Source organism: Planococcus citri, chromosome 5 (assembly GCF_950023065.1).
Source record: "Planococcus citri chromosome 5, ihPlaCitr1.1, whole genome shotgun sequence".
Taxonomy (NCBI): domain Eukaryota; kingdom Metazoa; phylum Arthropoda; class Insecta; order Hemiptera; family Pseudococcidae; genus Planococcus; species Planococcus citri.
Genome location: NC_088681.1, coordinates 41881964 through 41904437, shown reverse-complemented (window position 1 = coordinate 41904437; position 22474 = coordinate 41881964). Strand labels below are relative to the sequence as shown.

Genomic DNA, 22474 nt, shown 5'->3' with positions numbered 1-22474 from the left:
ATTTTTCGCCGAAAATTTATTAAGAATGGCACTTTTCCTTACAAGAACAATATTTGTATAAAAAATGTTATACTAGATACATAATTATGTAAAATTGTAATCATTTTAAGATAGGTACATTTTTTTGGTGTCATTTTTTCAACCGAAGCATCAACTTCACTGTCATGATTTCTGAAATAGTTGGCTTTCGAGCTGAAAATGTTTGCTTCACTCTCGTTATCTAGCTCGACTACTTCCAAAATCCATCTCAATGACAGAAACATAAATGTATTCGAAGTTACCTTGTACAATTTTTTTAAATACAGGGTGAGGCACGGGAACCTGACACATTTACAACTGCAAAAACTCTAACTCAGTCTGAACCATTTGAAAAAATAAATACACCAAAAAATAGTAGAAAGATGAAGGTTTATTTATCACTTAGTTTTAAAAATTATGCTGCTTAAATGATCGCCCTCTTTAACGATACAATTTTCAAGGTTTTTTCGGGAAATTTTCTCAAACTTTTTCAAAAATTCTCCCGAAATTTCACCGATTTCACTCATAATATTTCGTTTTAATTGTTGGAGGGTTTTTGGTTCATTTATTTTCACTCCGGACTTCAAGTATCCTACAGATGGTAATTACAATAAGATAAATCTGGCGAACGCGGCAGCCAGACAAAATCAGCGTTGCGTAAAAATTATTCGATACTGAAATGTTTTTTCGGAATTGTGGCACGTAGCGCCATCTTTCAGACGCCAGGCGCGACTCAACACGACTCAGACGATCGTTTCCCTTCAGTTGCGGAAGAAAAAACGCGCATGATTCGCAAGTCCCCACCAAAGATACGCGCTCTGGTGGAGAAGTTGTGAATTACCCCATCCTAGGATAGCCACTCGATTGTCTTATGGTATCTTGCCCAATTTCTTAGTTTTTCTTGAATAATTTTTGAATGGTTAATGCTACAGATTTGAATTAAAAACCAGATTGTAGAGGAAAGAAAGTAGATCATTTTTCATTCTTCAAAAACCTATGTGCTCGATCAAAATTTTGATTTATTTTAATTTAAATGTAAAAAAATTTCAACCTTGAAACTTTGAACTTTAATAAATCGAAAATTTGATCGAGCACATAGGTGTTTGAAACATGAAAAATGATCTACTCTTTCTCCTCTACAACCTCGTTTTTTCCCCAGAGCTCTAGGACTTTTCGATCAAAAGTTGTGAAAGTTCAAAGCTTTGAACTTTGGAAACTTTTGAACGGTAACTGCTAGCGCTTTCGGTAAAAAACCATTTGAAAGGGGATGAAATTCTGAACATTTTGGTATATTAAAGTACCTATGTGTCCACTGAAAATTTTCCGTAATTTCAATTTAAAGTTGACATTTTAAAAAATCTGTCCATAAAAATGTTTAAAAAAATCGCCATTTCTGTACGAAACTCGAAGAAAAATATACCAATCGATAGGAAATTTCGTCCTCTTCAATTTATGTTCTGACAAAAATTTTCCTAAACCCCTTCAGTTCCGAGAAAAACGGATTTCAACGTTACGCATTAATTTGCTTCCATTCAATATTAATACAGATCTCATCATAGGATACCTGCACAATCCTAGAATGGTCTCATCACCAACGACCACACTAGCGCACTCTGACGGATCGGGGACTGGCGAATTGTGTACCTACACCTACTTCGTTGATGACTCGTTGACTGTATCCTGTGTTGACCATAAAATGAAAATCTTTTCCAGAAACTTCGGGTTTGTTCAACATTTTTTCTATGAATCGTATCAAAAAAGTGAATACACCATCGTGTTCCTGAGACTTCAGGCTACAAAATAAGCACTCACTCAGTTCAATACTTGAATTAGGCTTGCCACATGAACGCAGGATGCATTACTCTTTAACCGCCCCTCGTAATATATGAGCCGTGGCCATAAATCTGCTCAAAAATAAACGTATGATGCACCATCATCCAGTGATGAATATTCGCAAGCTACTAAAAAGAAAAAAAACCTTCATCCTTCTACTTTCAGACGCGGGGTCGCGGAAGTCCCGCCTATCATTCCTCTTGACGCGCTGGACAAAACAAATGTGTCAGGTTCCCATGCCTCACCCTGTAGGTATACAACTTGCAAAACAATAACATAGGTACTTAAATGTCTCATTGAAAAATTAATAAGTAAAAGTTTTCACATAGGTATCACAAAGAATCGTCAGTCTTGAAATAGAGTGGATTTCTCATAATTAATACTGGAATTAAAATAACAGCTAGAGTTAAAGTTTTAGAGTCTTGTTGGTTTCAATTTTCACCTCTTGTAAATTATCATTTGCGGATTTTTTCATTGAATCCTGAAACAAATTCCCAAATCAATTTAAAAATGAAATACCTACAAGAACAAAAACAAAAAAAAGTAAAATCACGTAGTCCTACATATTCCCATATGTATACTTAAATAGGTACCTACCTGCGTTTTCTGCTTCAGCGATCTTACTCTTAGTTGACGATAGATGCGAGTGACACATGCTTCAACAGCAGCAAAGATCATACCGATTATCACTGTTAACAAAATTACGTTTAGCTTCTATCGCTATTTACTTATGAAAACAACTATTGTATCGCGATTCACTTCATCAACACCTTCGCCTCTTCATGCAGGATTTGTATTAAAAAAAAAAATTGTAGATGAACTTTTTGAAACTTACTACCAAAAACACCACCGACGAAAATACGTTTCCAATCAATAGCAAGCCATAATTTTTGCAAGGGTGATATTTTAGTGCTGTGAGCGATATCTTCTCCGTCGAGTTCAATTTCGATGACTTCAGTCCACAGAATTGCCAACAATATAAATTGAACAATAATTGCAACTCTAGCAATACAGTCGGCCATCTTATAAGTTATTAAATATTGAAAATTTATTTTTCTAAACTCTTAACACTTACTAAACTGAATACAGATTTGTGTCGTTGTCATGGTTTCGGCCCACAGCTGGTGAGGAATGCACCTGCCATTCAGCTAGGGTGGTTTGCTACCCCAATTGAAGTTTTTCGGATGTATTCGTAGTTGCTCGTGTTTGCTTCGTTGAACTTGGCAATACTATACTATGATTGCAACCTACCCACCTTGACTTACTTCATTCAATAATTAGTTAATTACCACCTCTGATTACCTTGGTCCATGATTTTATATCGCTTCCTCAATATTTCCAAACGTCCAAACGATGAAAGAATGATAACTTATTGATGAATGGATAGCATAGAAATGCAAGAAACTAAACTTTATACACAAGTGAAGAGTGATATTCCAAAACTCGCTTTGTCCATTTTCACAACTTTTCAGGAGAGAGGAAAAACAGTTTCCCTTTAAATGGGTAAATTGGATTTTTAGGCGAGTTTAGCACTTTATTTGGGTGGATTTATGATGTAGGAGTGTAGGTATACACTTCATCCACTAAATACTGCTGAAAAAAATTTCAATAAAAATGGACAAAGCGCATTTTGGAACATTATTTTTTTTTAAATTTTTAGTGAATTGGCTATTTAGGTGACTTTAACACCTGATTTTGGTAGGTTGATGATGTAGGAATGTGAGTTAATACTTCATCTACCCGGTACCGCTGAAAACCCAACTTCAACAAAAATGGACAAAGCGAGTTTTGGAATATCACTCTTCAAGTACTTTTTTGAAATTTTTTAAAATTTTAAATACCTGCATATAGAATACAAAAATAGGGCAAAGCAAAACAAAAACAAAACCTACCTAGGTATGTTGTTATTTTTAATTTTTCGTAAAAGGTTACGTACTCAAGACAACTCAAAGTCTCATAAAAAAATATCATTTTAAAATGTTAGGCCTATGCCTTTGCCTATGTATTCAGAATTTAAATAGAAAATTTTGCAAACGAAACGAGTTGATTGCGTCGCTCATTTATCAATTTAAAAAATTCAAAATTGGATTCAATAATTCTGAAATTTGAATTTTTTTTCAAAAAAATAAAAATAATTCAAAAGTGTCCAGCACGAACCATAGATTTCAAAAACAAACTGGATAGATACATATGAAGCTGACGGTTTGTTCTCTTTGACATTGAAGCCAATTTTTGAAGGAAAAAAAAAACAAAAATAAAGTCGCAAAACTATACGCAAAACCGAACACAGCAAAAGGAAACGATCGATAACAAATTTTGTTTTCACCTATTTTGAATTCGATTCATCGGAAATATAGTAATTTTATAGCGAGTAATTTATTATTAAATTACTTTAAAAGTGTCGTTGAACAAATGATGTTAATTACGAATAAATCATATTCAGATTTGAAGGATTCTTTGATGAAAACAGTAAGACCGAATTTTGTTTATCAGTAATTCTCTTATACTAGGTATAATTTCATCAGGCATCTTGAAAAATCATCTCACTTCTCGAAGCGTCTAATTTCTAATAATTAGCTTCACAAGTTTATTAATTGTCATTTCATTTTCAGTTAATCTCATTATTCGAAACTCTGTAGCAATAGATATAATTCCATGTACCTATAATTGTTTGAAGATTTCATTATTCGACTAATAACTATTATGTTTTTTATGTTAGATTTGGAATTTATACGAATTTCATTATATGGACGTATTCATGATGATGGTTTCTGATACATATGGTACAACATTCCTCGGCACTGGAAAACTCCAGCAGCTGATGTCTTTGATGAGTTCGATGGTTAGTAATCGTCTCCACGATAACGATTTCTTGACCAATATTTCGGCTGAAATTGTCTGCAACGAGTTTCGTTTCACCGAACATGAAAAAGATGTTGATTTCATTACTGAAATTGTAAGTATTCGGGTGTACTTAAGACGTATACTTGAAATTATTAGCTCGAGGAATCGAGTGTTTGTTGATAAGATTACTGAAATCCATATACCTAGAATTAAAGTACCTAATGATGGAATTTTGTGCTCACAGGCAAAGACAATGATTTCTTCCACTAACAGTCACGTGCTTGTGATTGTTGCCAATTCGGAAGGTAGAAAATTCATATTTTCTACCGAACACTTGAAACCCTACATTACCTCACCGGTAACGAATAACTTTATCCAGAAATGGATTGGAAACCCGTTGTACGAATCCGACACTGACGTTGATAAATAGCATTTAATTTCTCAGCAGCTTTTGCTAAAGGTATCGTTGAACGTCATTTATAGGAATAAATTACCTCCATTAATAGATTCAACATCTTTTGACGATTGTTTTTTTATCCTGTTTCAGCTTTGCATCATATATTCGCATAAAAATTCAGCCTTATGACAAAGGTAGAAATAGGTACTCTCCCATGTGATATGCTGTTTACAGTGTCGTGTTGTGTTTTTCCTTTTTCTTTTTCCTTTTGATTTTCCTTTTGATTTTTTTTCCTTCGTTTACCTACCAATATTTTTTAGTATGTTTTTTCCAAGTTAAAATGTGTTTTCTTCGAGTTCGGTATAACGTAATCGCGCTTGTTCTCGTAAAACACTTCAATGTCGTCTAATACGAGTAGGTGAATTCCATCGACGAATATATTTCCATTTTCCACTATTTTTTATGTCCAAATTAATATTTTTTTAGCCGGGATGTATACTTAGAAATGTATGTTGAAGGGTTTATCGAAGATGGCTCTAAAGCCATCCTTCGTCTCGAGCATTTAAAAGTATTTTCTAGTCGTTTTTTTTCTTATTAATCGTTTATTTTTTAATTGAAACGTCTTTTGAAGCCGTTTTAATAGCTAATATAAAAACAGCGTGTTTTTTCACCTTTTGATTTGATTGTTAAAGTTGTCGAGAAGGTTTGAACTCAACTTTTCTTTTTTTGGTTCTTAATGTTTCTGTATCAGATTTTCGAACATCACTTTTTGGTTACCGAAGGCAGATATTTTGAATGCGTATCAATTTAAGACAGAAAGAAATGCTAGGTACTTTAATTTAAGTAGATATTTTTTGGGCAATGAAATATGGGCGAAGGGATGTTACAAAAAATTACGATGAACATGAAATTGTAGTTCAAAGAAATTTTTTCAGAATTATTCAACTTAAGTACTGAAATATTCGTGTTTTTTTTTCAAGTTATAAAAGATATTTCAGATTTTTCCCTTATTTGCAGATTGTATAAATGGTTTAATTTTACAGGTTTGGTTTTTTGTTGAAGGGGAGTGGGGGGAATCAAACTCAAACTTCATTTAAAAATTTGTGATCCATTGATGAAACTGAGAAATTGTTCCTATCGATTTCTGGATCTAAATTTTAAAAAAATAGTTTTTTCGTCTCAAATTATGGATTGTTCAGAATACGAATTCCTAGAAATGAATTTTTAACGTGGACTTTGAATTATTTAGTAAAATATCTTGATAAAAATATTTCTGTCGTCTCATAAATTGCCTCAGCAATTTTTAAATTCAGAATCCATTTCATAAATTCATTAGATAGAATCTTTGAAAATATGAAATTTCAATTGTTGAAAACCTATGATTGAAAATTAGATGGTTTTTTGGGGGTGGGGGGAAGGGAGAAGGAATTGCAAAATGAAAGTGAAAAATTTAAATTCAAGAATTTTGGTTCATGGAATGGAAAAACGTTGGCCCGTGTTGATTTTTATGAAATATCTATATTCTCCAATTTTTAAAAAACTTATTTTTCAAAAAATCTTGCTGTATTGTAGATGAATATTTATTTTTGCTTAGTGGAGGAGCAGGAGGAAGAGGCGATATAAAGTGAATAATCTATGATCTATTTTGAAAAATTCAATTTCAGTGTTAATTTTTTTTATTTACAAAAAATCTTGGTTAGCAGTTATCAATAATCTCAGTATCATGATCTCACTGCTCTGATGTTTTTCTAGGTAAACTTGTGGTGAAGGGGAGGGGAGGTTGAAATGTACGATTTTCCAATCTTGGAGGAGAAAAAAGCGGTTTTCGTTCATTTTAAAATCATGATTTCAGAAAAATATTTGGACTAAATATAAATTTGTCTCTTGTTCAGGGAATATTATTTTTGTATTTATTTTTGATTTGTTTTCTGAAACAGTTTTTCAATATTTTTATAATTGTGATTTTGGGCGTTAAATTTACAGTTTGAAAGTTTGTCTTTCTTAGAGTAAAAAAACATTGGTGTCAATTTTTTTTTCAATCAGTCGATATTTTGTGGGTATTTAGTTACATTTATTTTTCCCTTAATTTTCGTTAATCTTCGAGAGGGAAGAGCAAGAGGAGAGGAGGGGAGGTAGTGGAGCTGAAAAGAAATTGAAATTCGAAAATCTGTTCATCTTTAAACAAAAAAATTTCAGGGTGAACTTTCAAAAAAAAAAAAGTTACCTGCATTTTTTTTTCTCTTTTGAGAGCTGAAGCCGTATTTTCTTCTTTATTTGTGAAATCACAACTCCATTTTGCATTTTGAATTACATAATTATTAACCGTGAATTCGACATTAAAACTTTATTTTGCTGTCTTGAAATATCCTATTTTAATCATTTTAAAATTCTTTCAAGAAGTATTAAAATGTTTCATGTAATTTTGTTCGATTTTAAAATATCTGCCTCCTCTAACTAAACAATTTCATTACACAACTTTCAATTTAAAAAAACTTTTTCGCGAAAATCTCTGGAGCAATTCAAAAAAAATAATTAATTTTCACCTTAGCCACGAAATCTATACTAATTTTTCTTTATAATTTTATACGTATAATTTGTACGCGTTGATTTTGAGTTGCTTTCTTTTTACGTATGATAATAATGTTTTTGATATTTTTATTTTTCAACACGTTGGATGTCTAGTAGCATTTGGAACGGGTTCGCGTTTAAGTTAATATTTTTCTGATCTCTCCTTGAAATAATAATTTTTAATTTTGTTGTAAAAAAGAATTTAATTTTATAATTTTTTTCCTTTATTTTTTAATTTTAATTATGTTTTTTTTGTCGTGTGATGTACCTATTTCTTTGCACAGCTTGCTTTAAATAATTTTTTAAAAAATGTTACGTTAGAACGTGTATAATTTATTTACATATGTATTAAGTTGTAGTAGTTACATTAGTAGCTAACAGTGGAGTAGTTTTAGCTCACATATCGGTTCCAGCGGAACGATATTCAAAATTGTGAATTCGATTATGAAAACTTCGCGGATCATTTATTAGCGCCAAGATCAGAAAAATGAAGCTAGTAATCTTACGGCTTTTGAAGATGCGTTTATTATTTACCGAAAGGCTATAATACGTTGTAAGTTTATCACGATTACGTTTGAAAAATGATTTGTCGAACTTATTACCGAGAAGTTGGTCATATTTCCTAATATATTTTTCTTAGTTTTATGCGGATTTGTTTTCATTTTGCAGTATTTCCCCACAAGGAGGCAAATTTTTTCGATCGTCGAAATCTGATTGATTATTCGAAACCCGGCTCGTCGAGAAGAATTTAAAAATTAATTCGAATAATTTTCGGTGGCCATTGTTAGCATAATAATGATTGGTTAATCGGCCATTTCGAAGCGATATTTATTAAAATGTGATATTCGCGAATCGCCAATCGAATATGGTCACAGGTACGAGACTTGAATGGCGAAAAAGCTCGAGTAAAGTTGATGAAATATGTAAAACCCAAGGCCGCATGTGAGAACGTTTTTGAAATACTGAATACCCTGAGTGTGTGAGTTGGCGAGATACGAGACCGAAATTCCCATGCGATGGTGAGCTCTGCTGGTACCACTAGGATGGATTTCAGTGGTTCTGTGGCTGTACTCGAGGCGTGGATTGGCGAGCTGGCAGTATTAATGAATGCCTATCGCGGAGTTCACCTTGCACCACCCAGTATGGTTAATGGAAAATGGTAAAATGGAGAAAAAAATAGCACATCTGAAATTCAGTTAGTGCGTACCTCGTGCCAGTTTCATCGAAAACGAGATACTTATCAGTGCACCGTCGTCCTTTATGCTCGTATTTCTCACAGTAACTCGAGTGCGTTTACCTGAAACCCAAAGATGTTTGCTAGACTTATGGACGACCGGTGGACTTGATGTGCCCTTATTTGTCTTCCTAATAAACGATTCTTACGTACGTGATGTGATTCTCCAATAGGGTACTCGCATTCCGAAAATTTACTCGTGTAAATCGACTACTCATGACAATGCAGTAGAATATTTTGACGAAATTTTTTCTTCAATTTGTAGATTTGATCGGGAATGGGGGGGGAGGATTTTTTCGATTTTAGGGCATCTTTGGGAAGATTTCCATGTTGCTAGAAATCGAACGAATCGTGTTTTGTAAAAAGACCTATCTGAGTATGATCTCGAAATACTCTGTTGGTTGCTAGAAGGCTTCTGTGTCTACCTACCTATCTGTCTATCTCATCTGACGATATTTTTAATTGGAAAAAATTACTGAAATTCTACCATTAGTAGAACTTATCGAAGGCATTTTTCTATTAAAAATGATGTAACACGTTCGATAGGATATATAATTGCTTATTCGCAACCATTGCCAACATTCAATGTCAAGTTGGAATTTTCCATCACTTGCAACTCACTTCACTTCACAGCGTAAAAGTAATAATTGATTAAAACATCAGCTTTATATAACTATAGTACCTATACCTATCTATCGGTTTTATATTTTTTTGAAATATTACAGCTGATTTGTAGTTCCACCACAATTATGACATTTCTTTTCGACCATTGTCTCGAGTCGAGAGCTTTTTTAACCGACTCGTGGTGAGCACTTTTTGTAAGTTGATCAAATGAATTGAAACTATTCACCCGACACTATTTTTATACCAACTTTTTTTTTATGTCGAGATCACCACCAACGAAAGAAATAAAATTATTTTTTGTTGGCGTTAGACAGTCTCTATTTTTGGTGGAATCGCTGTTACTTCCATTTGAAGTTATTTTTAATACAACGACAAGCGTATTACGTGGACTTATAGTTAGTTATAACTGCGGCGATACATTTGGTACAGATTCCAACTCCTAAGTGTGTTCTATGTACGTTTGAGTGATGGCAATAATATGTCGAGAAAGATTTTTAGCAGATATGTTTCGATAGATACTCTCTCTCTCATCTGTGTTGCCTAGATATAATTTATGTTACGTACTTATAAACCTATCTATATGCGAAGTTTCACTCAAATGATCAACTTTCCGCAAACATTTCCCACCTAGTGATAATTAATTGGAAAACTTTACCGTTACTCATATTTTTGTTTGGTTTGTTGCAGGTTGGTTTGAAATTATTACTGTCAAGATGCTACGTCTTTGTTCACCGGTGAACTTATTCCAATAAATGACGTTCTATTGACGACGAAGCTCACGAAATGAATAGCTACTAGATTTCACTGTCGCCGTTAATATTCATTTTTGGTGAAAAATTTCGTTTGACAGAAGTTTACTGCCTATGTTTACTGTGTCTGTATCGTTTATGGTTCGAGCGTTGAGATTCAACTTGAACTCTTCTTCCTTCCACTTCCAAGGCTAAAATACAGTACATATAGGTACTTAGCAAATTGTCAAATAGGTACCAGCATCAGTTGTTTTCATTTTCAAAATTTGAAGTTTCAATTTTTTCATGTTTTCTTTTCCATATCAGAGAGGAAGAATAAATTAAAACTGAAATTTAAAAAATAAAAAAAAAATTAAAACTAAAAACTGAAAAAATTGGAAACAGAAAACCTAAACTTTTATTTTTCAGTTTTTCCAGCACTGCTCTTTTTCTTCAAAATAGCCAGGCACCACATTAATTTGTGAAAAACAAGTTATAAGAACGTTTTCCGCTTGGTTCTGAAAAACAAATTTTTTAAACATTATTTTTGAAAACTGCAGGTGGTAACATGCACATATCTAGGTAAACATGAGGTTACCTACTTAATTTGTGAGAGGAATATTTGATTCATTTGAAAAATATTTTGTAGTGAAGCTCGTGGAAAAAATGGAAAAATTAGTGGAGAAGTCGCAATTTTTATTAAAACGGAAAAAAGTAGCAGTTTCAGTAAATTTTTTTAAGAAAAAAAAAGAAAAAATCCAAAATACACGTCAAATGTTTTTGAAAAAATTAAAAAAAAAGATTTTTAAGACCAGCAAATTTTTATGAATTAGTAGCCAAATTTTAGTTGTCAAATTTGGAATTTTTTTCCGTGCTTGATTTTATCTCGTTAAATTTTCTACTTTTTTGTGAAGAGGAGCAGAAGAGGTACCTTCAAAATCATCAGCCAAATTGACCCCCGAATCGGATTAGTGCTTTTTAACATCCAACATAAAAAAATTGGAAAGTTTGAGTTATGTACTCCGTCCATAATCACCCCTTCAAAGTTTTAGACCAAATCAATCCTAGACTATAATATTTCGGGAGGTCAAATCGCAATAACATTTTGCCACTTAACAAGCAAAACTTCTTCTACGCAAATTGTTTTGAGCTTGAGGACAAAATGGCCAAAAAAATGTTTTATTTAAAATCCTGTGAGGAGGAGGATTAAATTGAGAGGCTTCTGGATTTTTTTTCTTGTCTTTTGATTTTCTGCCTTCATTTTCTATCGAACAAAATTTACGTTTCCTTGTTTCAACCAAATTATTTCAAAATATCGAATCGTAATTTTTTCAGATACCAACTTACCTATTTAGGTATTTATTTTTTTTATTAATCTCTTCTACTCTTCGATCTTTCTTGTTTTTTTTTTTCAAGCTAGAATTGTTGAGCTTTTTTTGTTTTGTTGAGATTTATTTTTTTTTGGTTTAAATTTAAATATTTCAATTCTTTTGTTGCTTTCTTCTTCTTTGACTTGTCAACTATTCTTTTCATCGCCTCAGAAAGATAATCATTTCGCTTTTCAAGCATCTTCTCGATTATTTCTGAAAACCCACACAACATAACGTAATAAAAATAGGTACCTCTATACATTGGGAAATCGGGAGTTTATCAAAACAATTTCTCAAAAAGATTGACCAGGCGAAGTAAATACCGCCAGTGAAACTCAAAATTTCAAATTTTTCACCACAAACGCTGCTTTTTTGCAAACAAATTCCAAAACGCCTCATTGTTTTGCCAGAAATTTCTAAAAAAAAAAAAAAAAACTAGCCTTTGGTTAAAATTATCAGATCATTTTTTTAAATTGTCAAAAATGTTCACTTTTTTGACAAAAATTGTGAAAAAGTATGTATACCTGCCAGAAAGTCTTCCTTTTTGCTAGAACTGTCAAAGTTCGACTTTTTGTTCAAATTGACAAAAATTCTGGCTTCTTACCAAAATTGCTATAATTAAGTCTCGCTTTTTTGCTTGATATTCAGCCTCGTTTTTTGTTTTTTTTCTAAAATTAGGTAGGTATACAAAATTTTGTTATAGTTTGCCATTTGCCAGAAAATTCCAAAAAGCTTTACTCGATAAAATCGTCATATTCTCGCTTTATGTACCTACCAGTTTTCTGGAAAATCATTTTTTTCTTCAAAAATGGTGTTGTATGTATGTTTGTATTACGTTTTGAGAATTCTTTTCCGACTAAGTAATGAAAGTCTTATGAAACTTTTGCCCAACGAGCAGTCTGTCAGTTGTTCTACCTCTACTCCCCTACTTTCTCTCGTATTAGATTCACTTGTTTTTGAAATAATTTTTAAAGTTTTTGAATTTAACCAAATAATTGCAATTCAAATATTTCAGCATTATGTATAAGTATGTTAAGGATGAAACAAGTTTCTCAATTTATTCCAACCAAGTGGTACAAGTTTGAAATTCAAAATTGAAGAAAGGTTTTTCATTTGATTTACTCACCTACTACCTAGTGCAAGTTTTTTGAAGCAGTCAGATTTTGAGATATCCACTTACATCAGCATTATCATTTTGAGCTGATATTTCTCTCGAAAATTTTTTCTTATGATTTATCAATTTGAATTGAATTAAATTGAATAGGTAATCAATAGGAACTTCTACCTGCCAGCTCCTTTATAAATATGTAGGTACATACGATGTAACTATATAATTTGAATTCCAATAATGTAACTATTATTTTTATACAGAATCAAATAACATCGATTGAATATTGCTAATTAACAAGTGTATTTCCTGGAATATCGCACCTTTAATTTTTTGTTTAAAAAGTAAAATTATAATTTCAATAGGTGACCAGGTAACACCCAGGTAGTAAGTTTATATTTCGCAGAAAAAAACAATTGATTATAGAGTAAGCACCTGTGTAAGCATATTCGCACATAAGTCTAAATATGCAATTCGAATTTCTAAAACCTTTTATTTTAATTTTTTTTATTTTTTTAATTCACACGACTTCAGATAGGTAGATATTTTTGTTTCAAAAAATAACGATTTATCAACATTTTTTTTCAACAACTGTAGGTAGGCTGGCTTCTCTACCACCCAATGAACGACGTAATATTAGTCAAGAAAATTGAAATTCTCAAGTTCACTTAGCAGTAATGGGCAATTTTTATACAGCACGAGAGCTCATTGCGAAGTCATATCTGTTATTGCAGAGTCGCCCAACAGGTGAATAAATAATGGCCAAAGAATCGTACATATGGATGAAAAAATTGGTAATGAAATCCGCCTTCTCAATAATAACGTAAATTTGTATTCATTCGAAAGATAATCTCTTATGTCTTTGGGCTCCTCCAAGTCCTGTATGTGTTGGGAAGTACCATACATTAAATTGGCGCCATACCGGAGAAAGCTGCGCATACGTTGAAACTAGTTGAAGGTTTTATATCTATTTTTTTTGTCCAGGTACTACTACAGTACAGAGACAGACACACGTTGCTCAAAAGCTGCGTACAGAGAGGTCATTAATAAATTTGGCATTTGACTGTTTGAGCGTGGAAAAATGAGAAGAGCTGCAAGTGGAGTCTATGGACCTGTGCATAGAGAGAATGGAGCACGCTGTTGCGGTAGAATAAGAGATTTTTTTCATTATTAAAACGAATTTGATGAAAATACAATACACGAGGAGACACGAAACGTGAATAAATTAAATGTAAGTAGGAAATAGAGTTTGCAAACAGCAGACAGCCTCCTTCAGAAAGGGAGGATCTAAGTATACCGTAATAGGTGAAGTATACCTAATTTGGCATCAGCAACTACTAAATACGGAATAGAGAGGGGGAACAACTGTCAGTTTATAGCTATGTTATTCCCTTTTCGTTCGCCGTAACATTGTTTATGATACTTGCAGCAACCGCACATTTTAATAATAACCATTTCACTTTTTAATCGTCCAAATAATGTAAATAATTAGACGTAATGTAATATATTTTATTCGACCATACGTGTGCGTGTGTATTTTATTGTGAATGTTGCAATTTTTTTTCTTTTAGTGAGAAATAATCTTAATTTTAACCGAGTTTGTCTCTCGGTGTATTCGCTGCTCAAAGAGCACAGAGTGTTATCAACGAGACGACAGGTCAGATTACCTTTCGATAGTAAATATAAACAATAGATTGCGCGCGTTGCATTTGTAGTGGTCGTGTGTTTTTTTCGCTCATTTTCCATTTTATCAGTTCCGCGAATTTATTGTAATAGTTTTTCGGAATTTTTCATCGTAATAGAAATATTGTGTATGTGTTGAAAAATCTCGCCTGGAAATATGTGTTATGTTATCGATGGTTCTGTAATACGGTGCACGTTCGAATAATATGCTTCGGTATTATTGTTGTGATTGATAAATAATGGATACCCCTTCGAATGGGGGAAGAGATTCCCGATTCAATTTGAATAGCTACGATATGCCCATTTTGGCTGGCGAAAGCGCTTCCGAAATCTACAACAGCAACATCCTGCACAATCGACCAACTTCCATTACATCGGGTTTGTCTAGATCTATGAATAATTCCTGTACTTCTGGAGCTTTGTCTCGAGGTATCAAAAGAACTTCGTCGGAGATGTGTTACGATCAAAATATGCAGAATAGATCGATGATGAACGTCAACGATTGCAATTCAGACATCATGGAGGATAGCTATTCGCCGAATCATCAGAAGAATTCGCCTCTATCCAATGGCAAAAAGACCAAAGGACGTGTTAAGATTAAAATGGAGTACATCGATAATAAACTAAGAAGATATACGACGTTTTCGAAACGTAAAACTGGAATAATGAAAAAGGTAATTGATACGTTCGTTTAGTACCGTAGTAATACTAATTCTGATCACAGATGGTCATTAATTCTACGGTCTCATTACACCAGATGATACAGATCATCTGTGTTTGTGTCTCAGCGATTAATTTAGTTCAGGTATGATCGTCGAAATTTAATTTTAATCAATGAAAAGTATTCGACAAGTCACATCTGTGTGCATTCAACCCATCTTGAACCGAGCAGTTGATCAAATATCATCGCTGATTTGTCCGGTCTCAGTGTTCGATTCTGTTAATGCAACCTGATGTCTTCGGTGTATTTCAACTTCAATACGTTTTAATAATACTTTTTTCAAAATCCTGAACTTTATTACATTCGTAAACGTAATCTCAAGTTACTTATAACTCTGGCATTAGCGTTAGTAGAAGATAAGGATAATATTCACCTCATTCGATGAGTCATTCTTACTCCTCGAACGTTATCGTAGATTATTACCCTTTGAGTACGTCTCGAGTGAAATGACACCTCGTAAAGATAATTTTTCGGTTTTATTCTTAGAATATTACGTATTATCTATCGTCAAGTTGATCGTAAGAAGAAGAGTAGCTAACTTTCATCGAACAAAGTCGAAATCCGTATCTCCAACGTTGATCCGCATACTCTACGAGTAACGAGTAACTTCAAATGCGAAACTTTCGTTAATTATAATTAAATTCTTTGCAAATAAGACAACGATGACTAGCTCGTTTCATCGAAATGAATAATATATACAGTAAATTAAATCAGTTCGAAGTTACTGTTCGCAAATGTACATAAAAAGTAATGCTTGACCGGTGAAAGCACCGCAGATGGTAGTGAATTGTTTCTAATCCGTGTTCCAGTCATATAATTAGCGATGATATTTGCAAACTGATTTACTTATTTAATAATAAACGAGCATCGTTAAGAATATTGATTAAATTATTAATAAAATTGCACTTTTTTTGCAATTTTCTTCTGCGAGTTTGTTCGTAGTAATCCGAGTTTTGTACGGAGTTCGGTGCACCGGAACGAATGATTCCTAATGAGTTGAATTGCTCGTGCGGTTAGCGTCGCGAATGAAATGAATCACCGAGTTGTAGCGTTACGTTTTGGGTTGCGTTGCGGCGTTTGAATGAAAAATGGAATTTTTTTCAAAATTTTAAATTATTGTTCGAGTTTTTCATTTTTTTAGGAAATGATGGTGTTGTGGATGATTTCAAGGGCGAGTTGTTATTGTGCGAGAGTAGTGTAGCGTAGCGAGTATATTACTCGATACTCGATTGGTTCGTGTGATTGAATTTATTTTTTGGGACGTTTGAGGAAAATTGGAATTCATTTGAAATTTTACATTTGGAATCATTTTTCTTCAATGGGTTGAAGGATGATACGATGATGGATACCAGATTTCTATGTAAAAAGCTCGCATTTGTTCTTCAATGTCCAATTGTCCAATAGGTACAATCTTGAAAAAACGATAATGATTAATTCCTCTAAAATTGCAATAAATGATAATATACTATAGTAGACATGAAATTTTAACCACTTAGGTGACGCGGAAGGGGTTCAAGGGTTCCCAAAATCATACAACTGAATTTCTTTTGTAAAGATATTCAACTTGGAGAAAATTCACAAATTTGGTCCAAATTCGGGTTGATGGTGTAGTTGAGCGTCTTTTATTATGTATCGCGAGAATTTTTTTGGCTCAAATTGACCAATTTAGGTTAGGCGGGGAAAATGCTGAAAAAGCAGTTTTTTTGCATTTTTAAAGGTCTTTCACACCCATGCAAGTTTGAAAAAATTTGGTCAACAACTTTCAAAATAGAAAATTTTAAACTAAAATTGCAATTCTACCTCTTTTATAGGGCCCTACATGTGATTTGGTGATCTGAAATTTTTATCCCAAGCCAAATAGATTTTTTACTCTTCTATGCTCTTTTGTTATTTTTTTTGGGCGGCGGGGGGGGTGTCTTGTTCAATATTTCGATGCCTGCGGATTGATTACTCCTCAGTCAGATTCGGGTGGGAAAATTCAAAATTGCAATTTTTGTAACAAAAGGAAACCTACTCTTTGCTCGCTCAGTGAGTCCATTAAAAATTGTGTGTGGTCATTTCTTAGTCGGGTCCAAATTTTGTTTTTTTGAAACTGTAAAATTAATTTTGAAATATTAGATAAGCTTTGAATAGTTGGTCAGGTTGAAAAAAATTTTTTTGAAAATGTGTGTGTGATCTTTGTTTTTTTTTTTTGATGCAGTTTTTTTTATTTCATCATTTTTTGTGTGAATTGGGCTTCTTCTATTTTTTCTACCGTTTTTTATATTTGTGTTAGAAAAGATCATTCGCGAGTTTAAATTTCCAACATTCAAGTTTGGATCTAGTTCGTTGTAATCGTAAATTAACTTTTTTGAAACCTTGAAAAGTTCACATTGAATACAAAACTTCAATTTTTCATCAATTTTATTGAAGCGTGCCTAACTATATGGAAACACAACTAGGACCTTCGCTTTTTTTAAATTATTTTGGAAATTGGAATTGAGGAATTGCAGGAAGGGTGATAATCATCAAAATCTAGTGATTGTATCTATTGAGCCGAACATTAAGTATTCTGAGTTATTTTTTCATTCTGTCTTGAAACAAGGTTGAATTTTTCAGAAAAAAAGTAGATTACATTTTTTTAGGGCTACCTGAGATTGATTTTTGATTTGTTTCCGTTTTTCTGAAGTAGAAGTAGAACTTCAAGTTTAGGTTTTCATTTGAACAATTTTCACTCGTTTTTAAAATACATACAATTTATTCAAATTTCTCAACATGAAATTTCAATTTTTCCTAATTTTTTCAACGTTTTTCAAATAACTATCCTGAAGAAGGTTACCGAATTTGTTCTGGTAAATGTTATTTTGAAAGATTTTTCATCGTTTTAGAAAGAGGAGCAATTCTCTATTTTCACCTTATGGATGGTTTTGTTTTCAGCAAATCTTACTTATATGTATGTTAATTTTCAATGATAAAAGTTTAAAAAATTGGTTAAAAACCGAAAAATATCTGTTTTGCTCAAGGTTCGAGTTTTAAACGTTTGTGAATGAATGTTTGCTTCTCTCTAGACTGAATTATAGGAAATCTAACTCCAATAGTATTTTTATTCTTTTTCAATCTATTGTTCTGCTGTATCTATTTCCGTCTCGTTTTTTCTCCTTTTCTTTTCTATTATAATGCCTATTTCAAAAATCATACTTAATCATATCATATTCAATTGAATTAAATTTGCAACCTTGTAATTTAAAAATTTTTTCTCTGAATCGAAAATTGAAAGACTATCTAATTACAATATGTATAATTTAAGAATGACTTGAGCAATAAACAGGAAATGAAAGAAAGGTAGAAAATATCCATTGGCTTTTGTGAATACTTGATGAAGTTTAAAACGAGTGATGGATAACAATTGACCATTTTATGGCGGTATATTTCGCGTAATAAAATACATTCATAGCGTCAGTTATTGTAAATTGAGAGACTTGGGATCCTGTCTGAAATATTAGATTGAAATTGAAAACCATTAAGGTGAAATTATTCATGAACTTATTCAGATTCCGAATTCAATTATTTGCCAATTAAATTTTTTTTCAAAATTTTCAACCATATTGATAAGTTTTAAGATCCTAGGATGTAATATAATGTACCGTGTTGGTACCTCGTATACCTCATTATTGGATTTGCAAAATTTTGAAACCGCAGGTAGTGCTTTAATATTACGATAAAAACTGCCCTTCAAGAATACTGAATAGGCCGCAACCTACACATACCTACGTGAATTTATTCGTCTCAATGGGGGTCACCACGCAGGGAATTTTTTTCCATATTTCTCGAAACACGAGTAATGAGTATTTACATACGTTCATATATACTCGGTATTCTAGCTGAAAAGTATATTATACACACGCATTCTGATTAATCTGATCGTACTTGATCTCAAAAAGGACACCGTTCGCGGAATTTGATGTCGGTGTATTTTTCAAAACGTCACGTATCACAGTTTTGTTATTTTTTTACGTAAATAATGAAAAAAAAAATGCGCAATGAAAATTGAAAAATATTACATCGAAACTTCGTCATCGAATAATCGTATTAGTCATTTAATTGAAATGGCGTTGGTACGGTCGAGTAGGTTCCGATTTGGGGCGCGGATTGCGGCGGCGGTGACGAATTTTCGAGCAAATTTATTAATATAGAATAAATGTTTTGGGAAAAATGAAACGGCGGCGCGCTCTCGAAAATGTTACTGCGCGAAAAGAACAAATAAACCATTTGGCGTGTAGAATAAACAGCAAATATTCCATATGAGCTGTTGTAATCTACTCGGTAAACATAACGTAGCCATTTTGTATCCCGTGTGCAATGTTCGAGACTACAAATTGAAAATATTTAGCCGCACAAAATACTGATTAAAATTATTTTTCAAGTTTTATACACAAATACGTATGTACGAGTATTATACTTCGCGGCGATGTGGCGAATTGGGCCGGTTGCCGATGCCCTGCTTAAACGGGGCGCAGCGGTGTACTATTTGCTTTGTATTTCTACACGCGAGGTTTTCTGGGTTGCGTAGGATGCGATGCTCATTCATGCCAAATTCCAGCCAAAAATCGTAATTATTATTTTTCTTCGTATGTAACAGATTTCATTGGGAATTTTTATACTCGTAGTTATGGCCGCCGTTTTCAATTGACCGTGCAGGAAACAAACAGTGTCAAATTTTTGACTCTGGTCCATGTCCATACGTTCCAAACTGTTTTAATGACCGGCTAAAGATGTGTCTTAAGGGCGAGATACACCTTGAAGCCTCATGATCATGACCAATACCTTTGAAAAATTTGGGATTTATATACCTCAAAAACTAACCTTTTTATACCTTGAGGTTTATTCTAACACGTGTGATGGGAAGCTCGTATATATATACGAATAAACTGTTTGTTGGCAATATATTTTTAGGAGAATCCAACTAGTTGAAATTTTACTCCAATTGTAAGACTAGTAACTGAACTTCAATTGCCGACGGTGGGTTGCTTTGATTTTATAATAAGTATAAACGAAATCTCGTCTTTTGAATATTTATCATTTTTTTTTCTTTTTAATTTATACGCCTGCCGGTGGTATCAGCAAAGCTGTATAATTTTAGTGAACCCCGAGGAGATGCGACGTTCGAGAACCGAAATTAAATTCGATTAGTGAAATTAAATTGATTAATTAGCGTTGTTGGTTAAGAGGCGCGAGATTCAGATTCCAGATGCAGAAGAATGCGTAAGGTTTTTCCTTTTTTTTTTTTTTTTTTTTTTTTTTTTTGTAAAATGATCTGACAGCGCCATCTCAGGAAGTCGAAATGTTAGAGAGGTTCGATTCGAGTGGAATTAATTAGAATTTTCCTTTTTTCAAAGGTTGAAAGGGACATATTTTTTGTTATTAATTTTATGCCCGTCGTATTGTGTCGAGGGGTCGTGTTTTCTCTGGAGGGGATGTTCTTTTATGCGAAGTGAAATTGATTTTTTCCTCCGAAGTATAGGTTTGATTTTTAGGAAGATCTAGGTGAGCTTCTGATCATTTACCTATGATTTTAGAAAAATATCGAAGAAAAAATGAAAAATTGGTAAAGTAAATATTAATGGTATTTTATGTGTTGATTTGCCATAAATATCCTTGCCAAAATTGTCTTTTTTAATCTGAGTTTTGTGGTATCGTGAATATCTGGAATGATTTAGGTTTAGGTAGGTGTAATTTTTGTGTAATAATGTAATCGACTAAATTTGAAATCAAACCGAAGAAAAAATCAATTTCAAAGAATTTTTCAAGCCCATCTGTGTTAATTTTAAAAAACTTTATGTGCTTTTTCAGGGGGAACGTTTTTTGACGCATTTAAATGAGCTCTCAAAAGAAAAAATTCTTCATTTTTGATCATTTTGAAAAATTTATTATTGAAAGACTTGTCGCATTTTTAAAATTAACAAAATTTAATACTTTAGGATCTTGGGAAAACATTTTTCACAAAAAATGAATAACAGTTACTTATTGAGGTACTTGCATTTTTTTAAATTTCTGTTTCACTACCTATCTTTCAAGTTCTAGATGAAGATTTTTGAATAAACTAGTATTGAATTATTGATTGATCAAATAGTCAACGATGTGGTCCTTTGACCACCTGAATATTTGTCACTTTAGGTGGTTCAACCAAACTACGTATTTGAGGGAAAATATCCCCGTTGAAAAAGTAACTCATTTTCGATTTTGGATCCTATTAAAATTGAAAAAATGTATTAATTAAAAATTTTCCCCTTAAGTATAATCGCATCAAACTTTTGTAGCTTTAAATATTGTACATGTAAAAATTTTATTGTCTTTTTTTTGGTACAGAACAAATTCTTACTGCAAAGTGCTTACCGGAATAAAATTCTCCACATCGAAAATCATTTCTACAAAATTTTTCCGATGGACCCAATCTCAAAGTGAGGGTGGGAAGGGTGTAAAAATTTGAAAATCATTGAAAAAAATGGTATTTATGAATACCTATTGAGTTGTATAAATTGTGAGATGCTGATTTTGGTTCTAAAACTGTGTGATCCAAGAATAAAAACTGAGCGTTAAGGTTTTCAGGTGCCCTCAAAACTGAAACCTCGAAAGAGATGTTGGGGATCAAAATCTTAAAAAATGCAGCATGGATGTCAAAATGTAGCTCTTGTAAAAAAATAAAATCATTTCGAAAGTTTCAGAATTGAAAACAGCGCATTTGGAATCATGATATTTCAAAACCCATAGAACTGTTTTTGATGATTCATAATTCGTGATTCCTCTCCTCCTTCCCTCCTTTTTAGGTGCCATAGTTGCGCACAACATCGCTTATTAATTTTTTTGGGTATGTAAAATTTTACCAAAAAAAAAAAAAAATGTTTCACGGGAAGAAATTAACACTAGAAGAATTTTGTGCAGGTAACAATTCATCTGGGATGAAATTTCATTCCAGAAGAATAGCAGATGGAGAAGAATTCTGCGGCAACAGGGTGTCTAACAGGCAGAAGTAGGGAAAAACCTGATTGAAACCAAAAAATAACAAAAAAATTCATTTTCGAGAAAAAACTAGAAATTTCTTATGAATTGGCAAGCGAACGTTTTTCTATTTCTGTAATCAAAGGTTGAGTTGAGAGGTTTCTAAAAATGTTGTAGAAAGTAGTAAAAAAAAAAAAAAAAAAAAATCGGTTGGAAATTTTAGGGGAAGAATTTCACTTCATAAAGTAAGTTAGGACAAAAATGTGTTTGAATTTTTATTTTAAAAATTGAGACAAAACTTTTTATCAGGAAAATGGTCTCTTGGCTTTAACCCTTTTTTGAAGAAACCTCTTTCAAGACAGGATAATGGA

The 22474-nt window shown here is 32.7% G+C and overlaps 2 protein-coding genes and 1 long non-coding RNA gene across 4 annotated transcripts in view; 2 read left to right on the top strand and 1 right to left on the bottom strand.

Moving 5' to 3' along the window:
* Position 1: 1 nt before the first annotated feature.
* LOC135847203 (uncharacterized) lies at positions 2-3211 on the bottom strand. The gene is made up of 3 exons (XR_010559110.1): positions 2687-3211; positions 2449-2540; positions 2-2332 (listed from the first exon to the last, which is right to left on the bottom strand). It is a non-coding gene; the product is annotated as an uncharacterized LOC135847203 (long non-coding RNA).
* A 914-nt stretch (positions 3212-4125) lies between these two features.
* LOC135846797 (uncharacterized) lies at positions 4126-8305 on the top strand. The gene is made up of 4 exons (XM_065366079.1): positions 4126-4320; positions 4571-4807; positions 4940-5155; positions 5243-8305. The coding sequence occupies exons 1-3, from the start codon at positions 4264-4266 to the stop codon at positions 5123-5125; spliced, it is 480 nt and encodes a 159-aa protein (XP_065222151.1). The 5' UTR covers positions 4126-4263; the 3' UTR covers positions 5126-5155; positions 5243-8305.
* A 5823-nt stretch (positions 8306-14128) lies between these two features.
* bs (blistered) overlaps positions 14129-22474 on the top strand; it is a 104280-nt gene continuing 95934 nt past the window's right edge. Inside the window, exon 1 of one of the 2 annotated variants that reach the window (XM_065367731.1) lies at positions 14129-15081. In XM_065367731.1, the coding sequence (XP_065223803.1) occupies positions 14647-15081 (435 nt within the window). In that variant the 5' untranslated portion in view covers positions 14129-14646. The remainder of the gene's footprint in view (positions 15082-22474) is intronic. The other variant, XM_065367730.1, reaches the window with a different exon arrangement.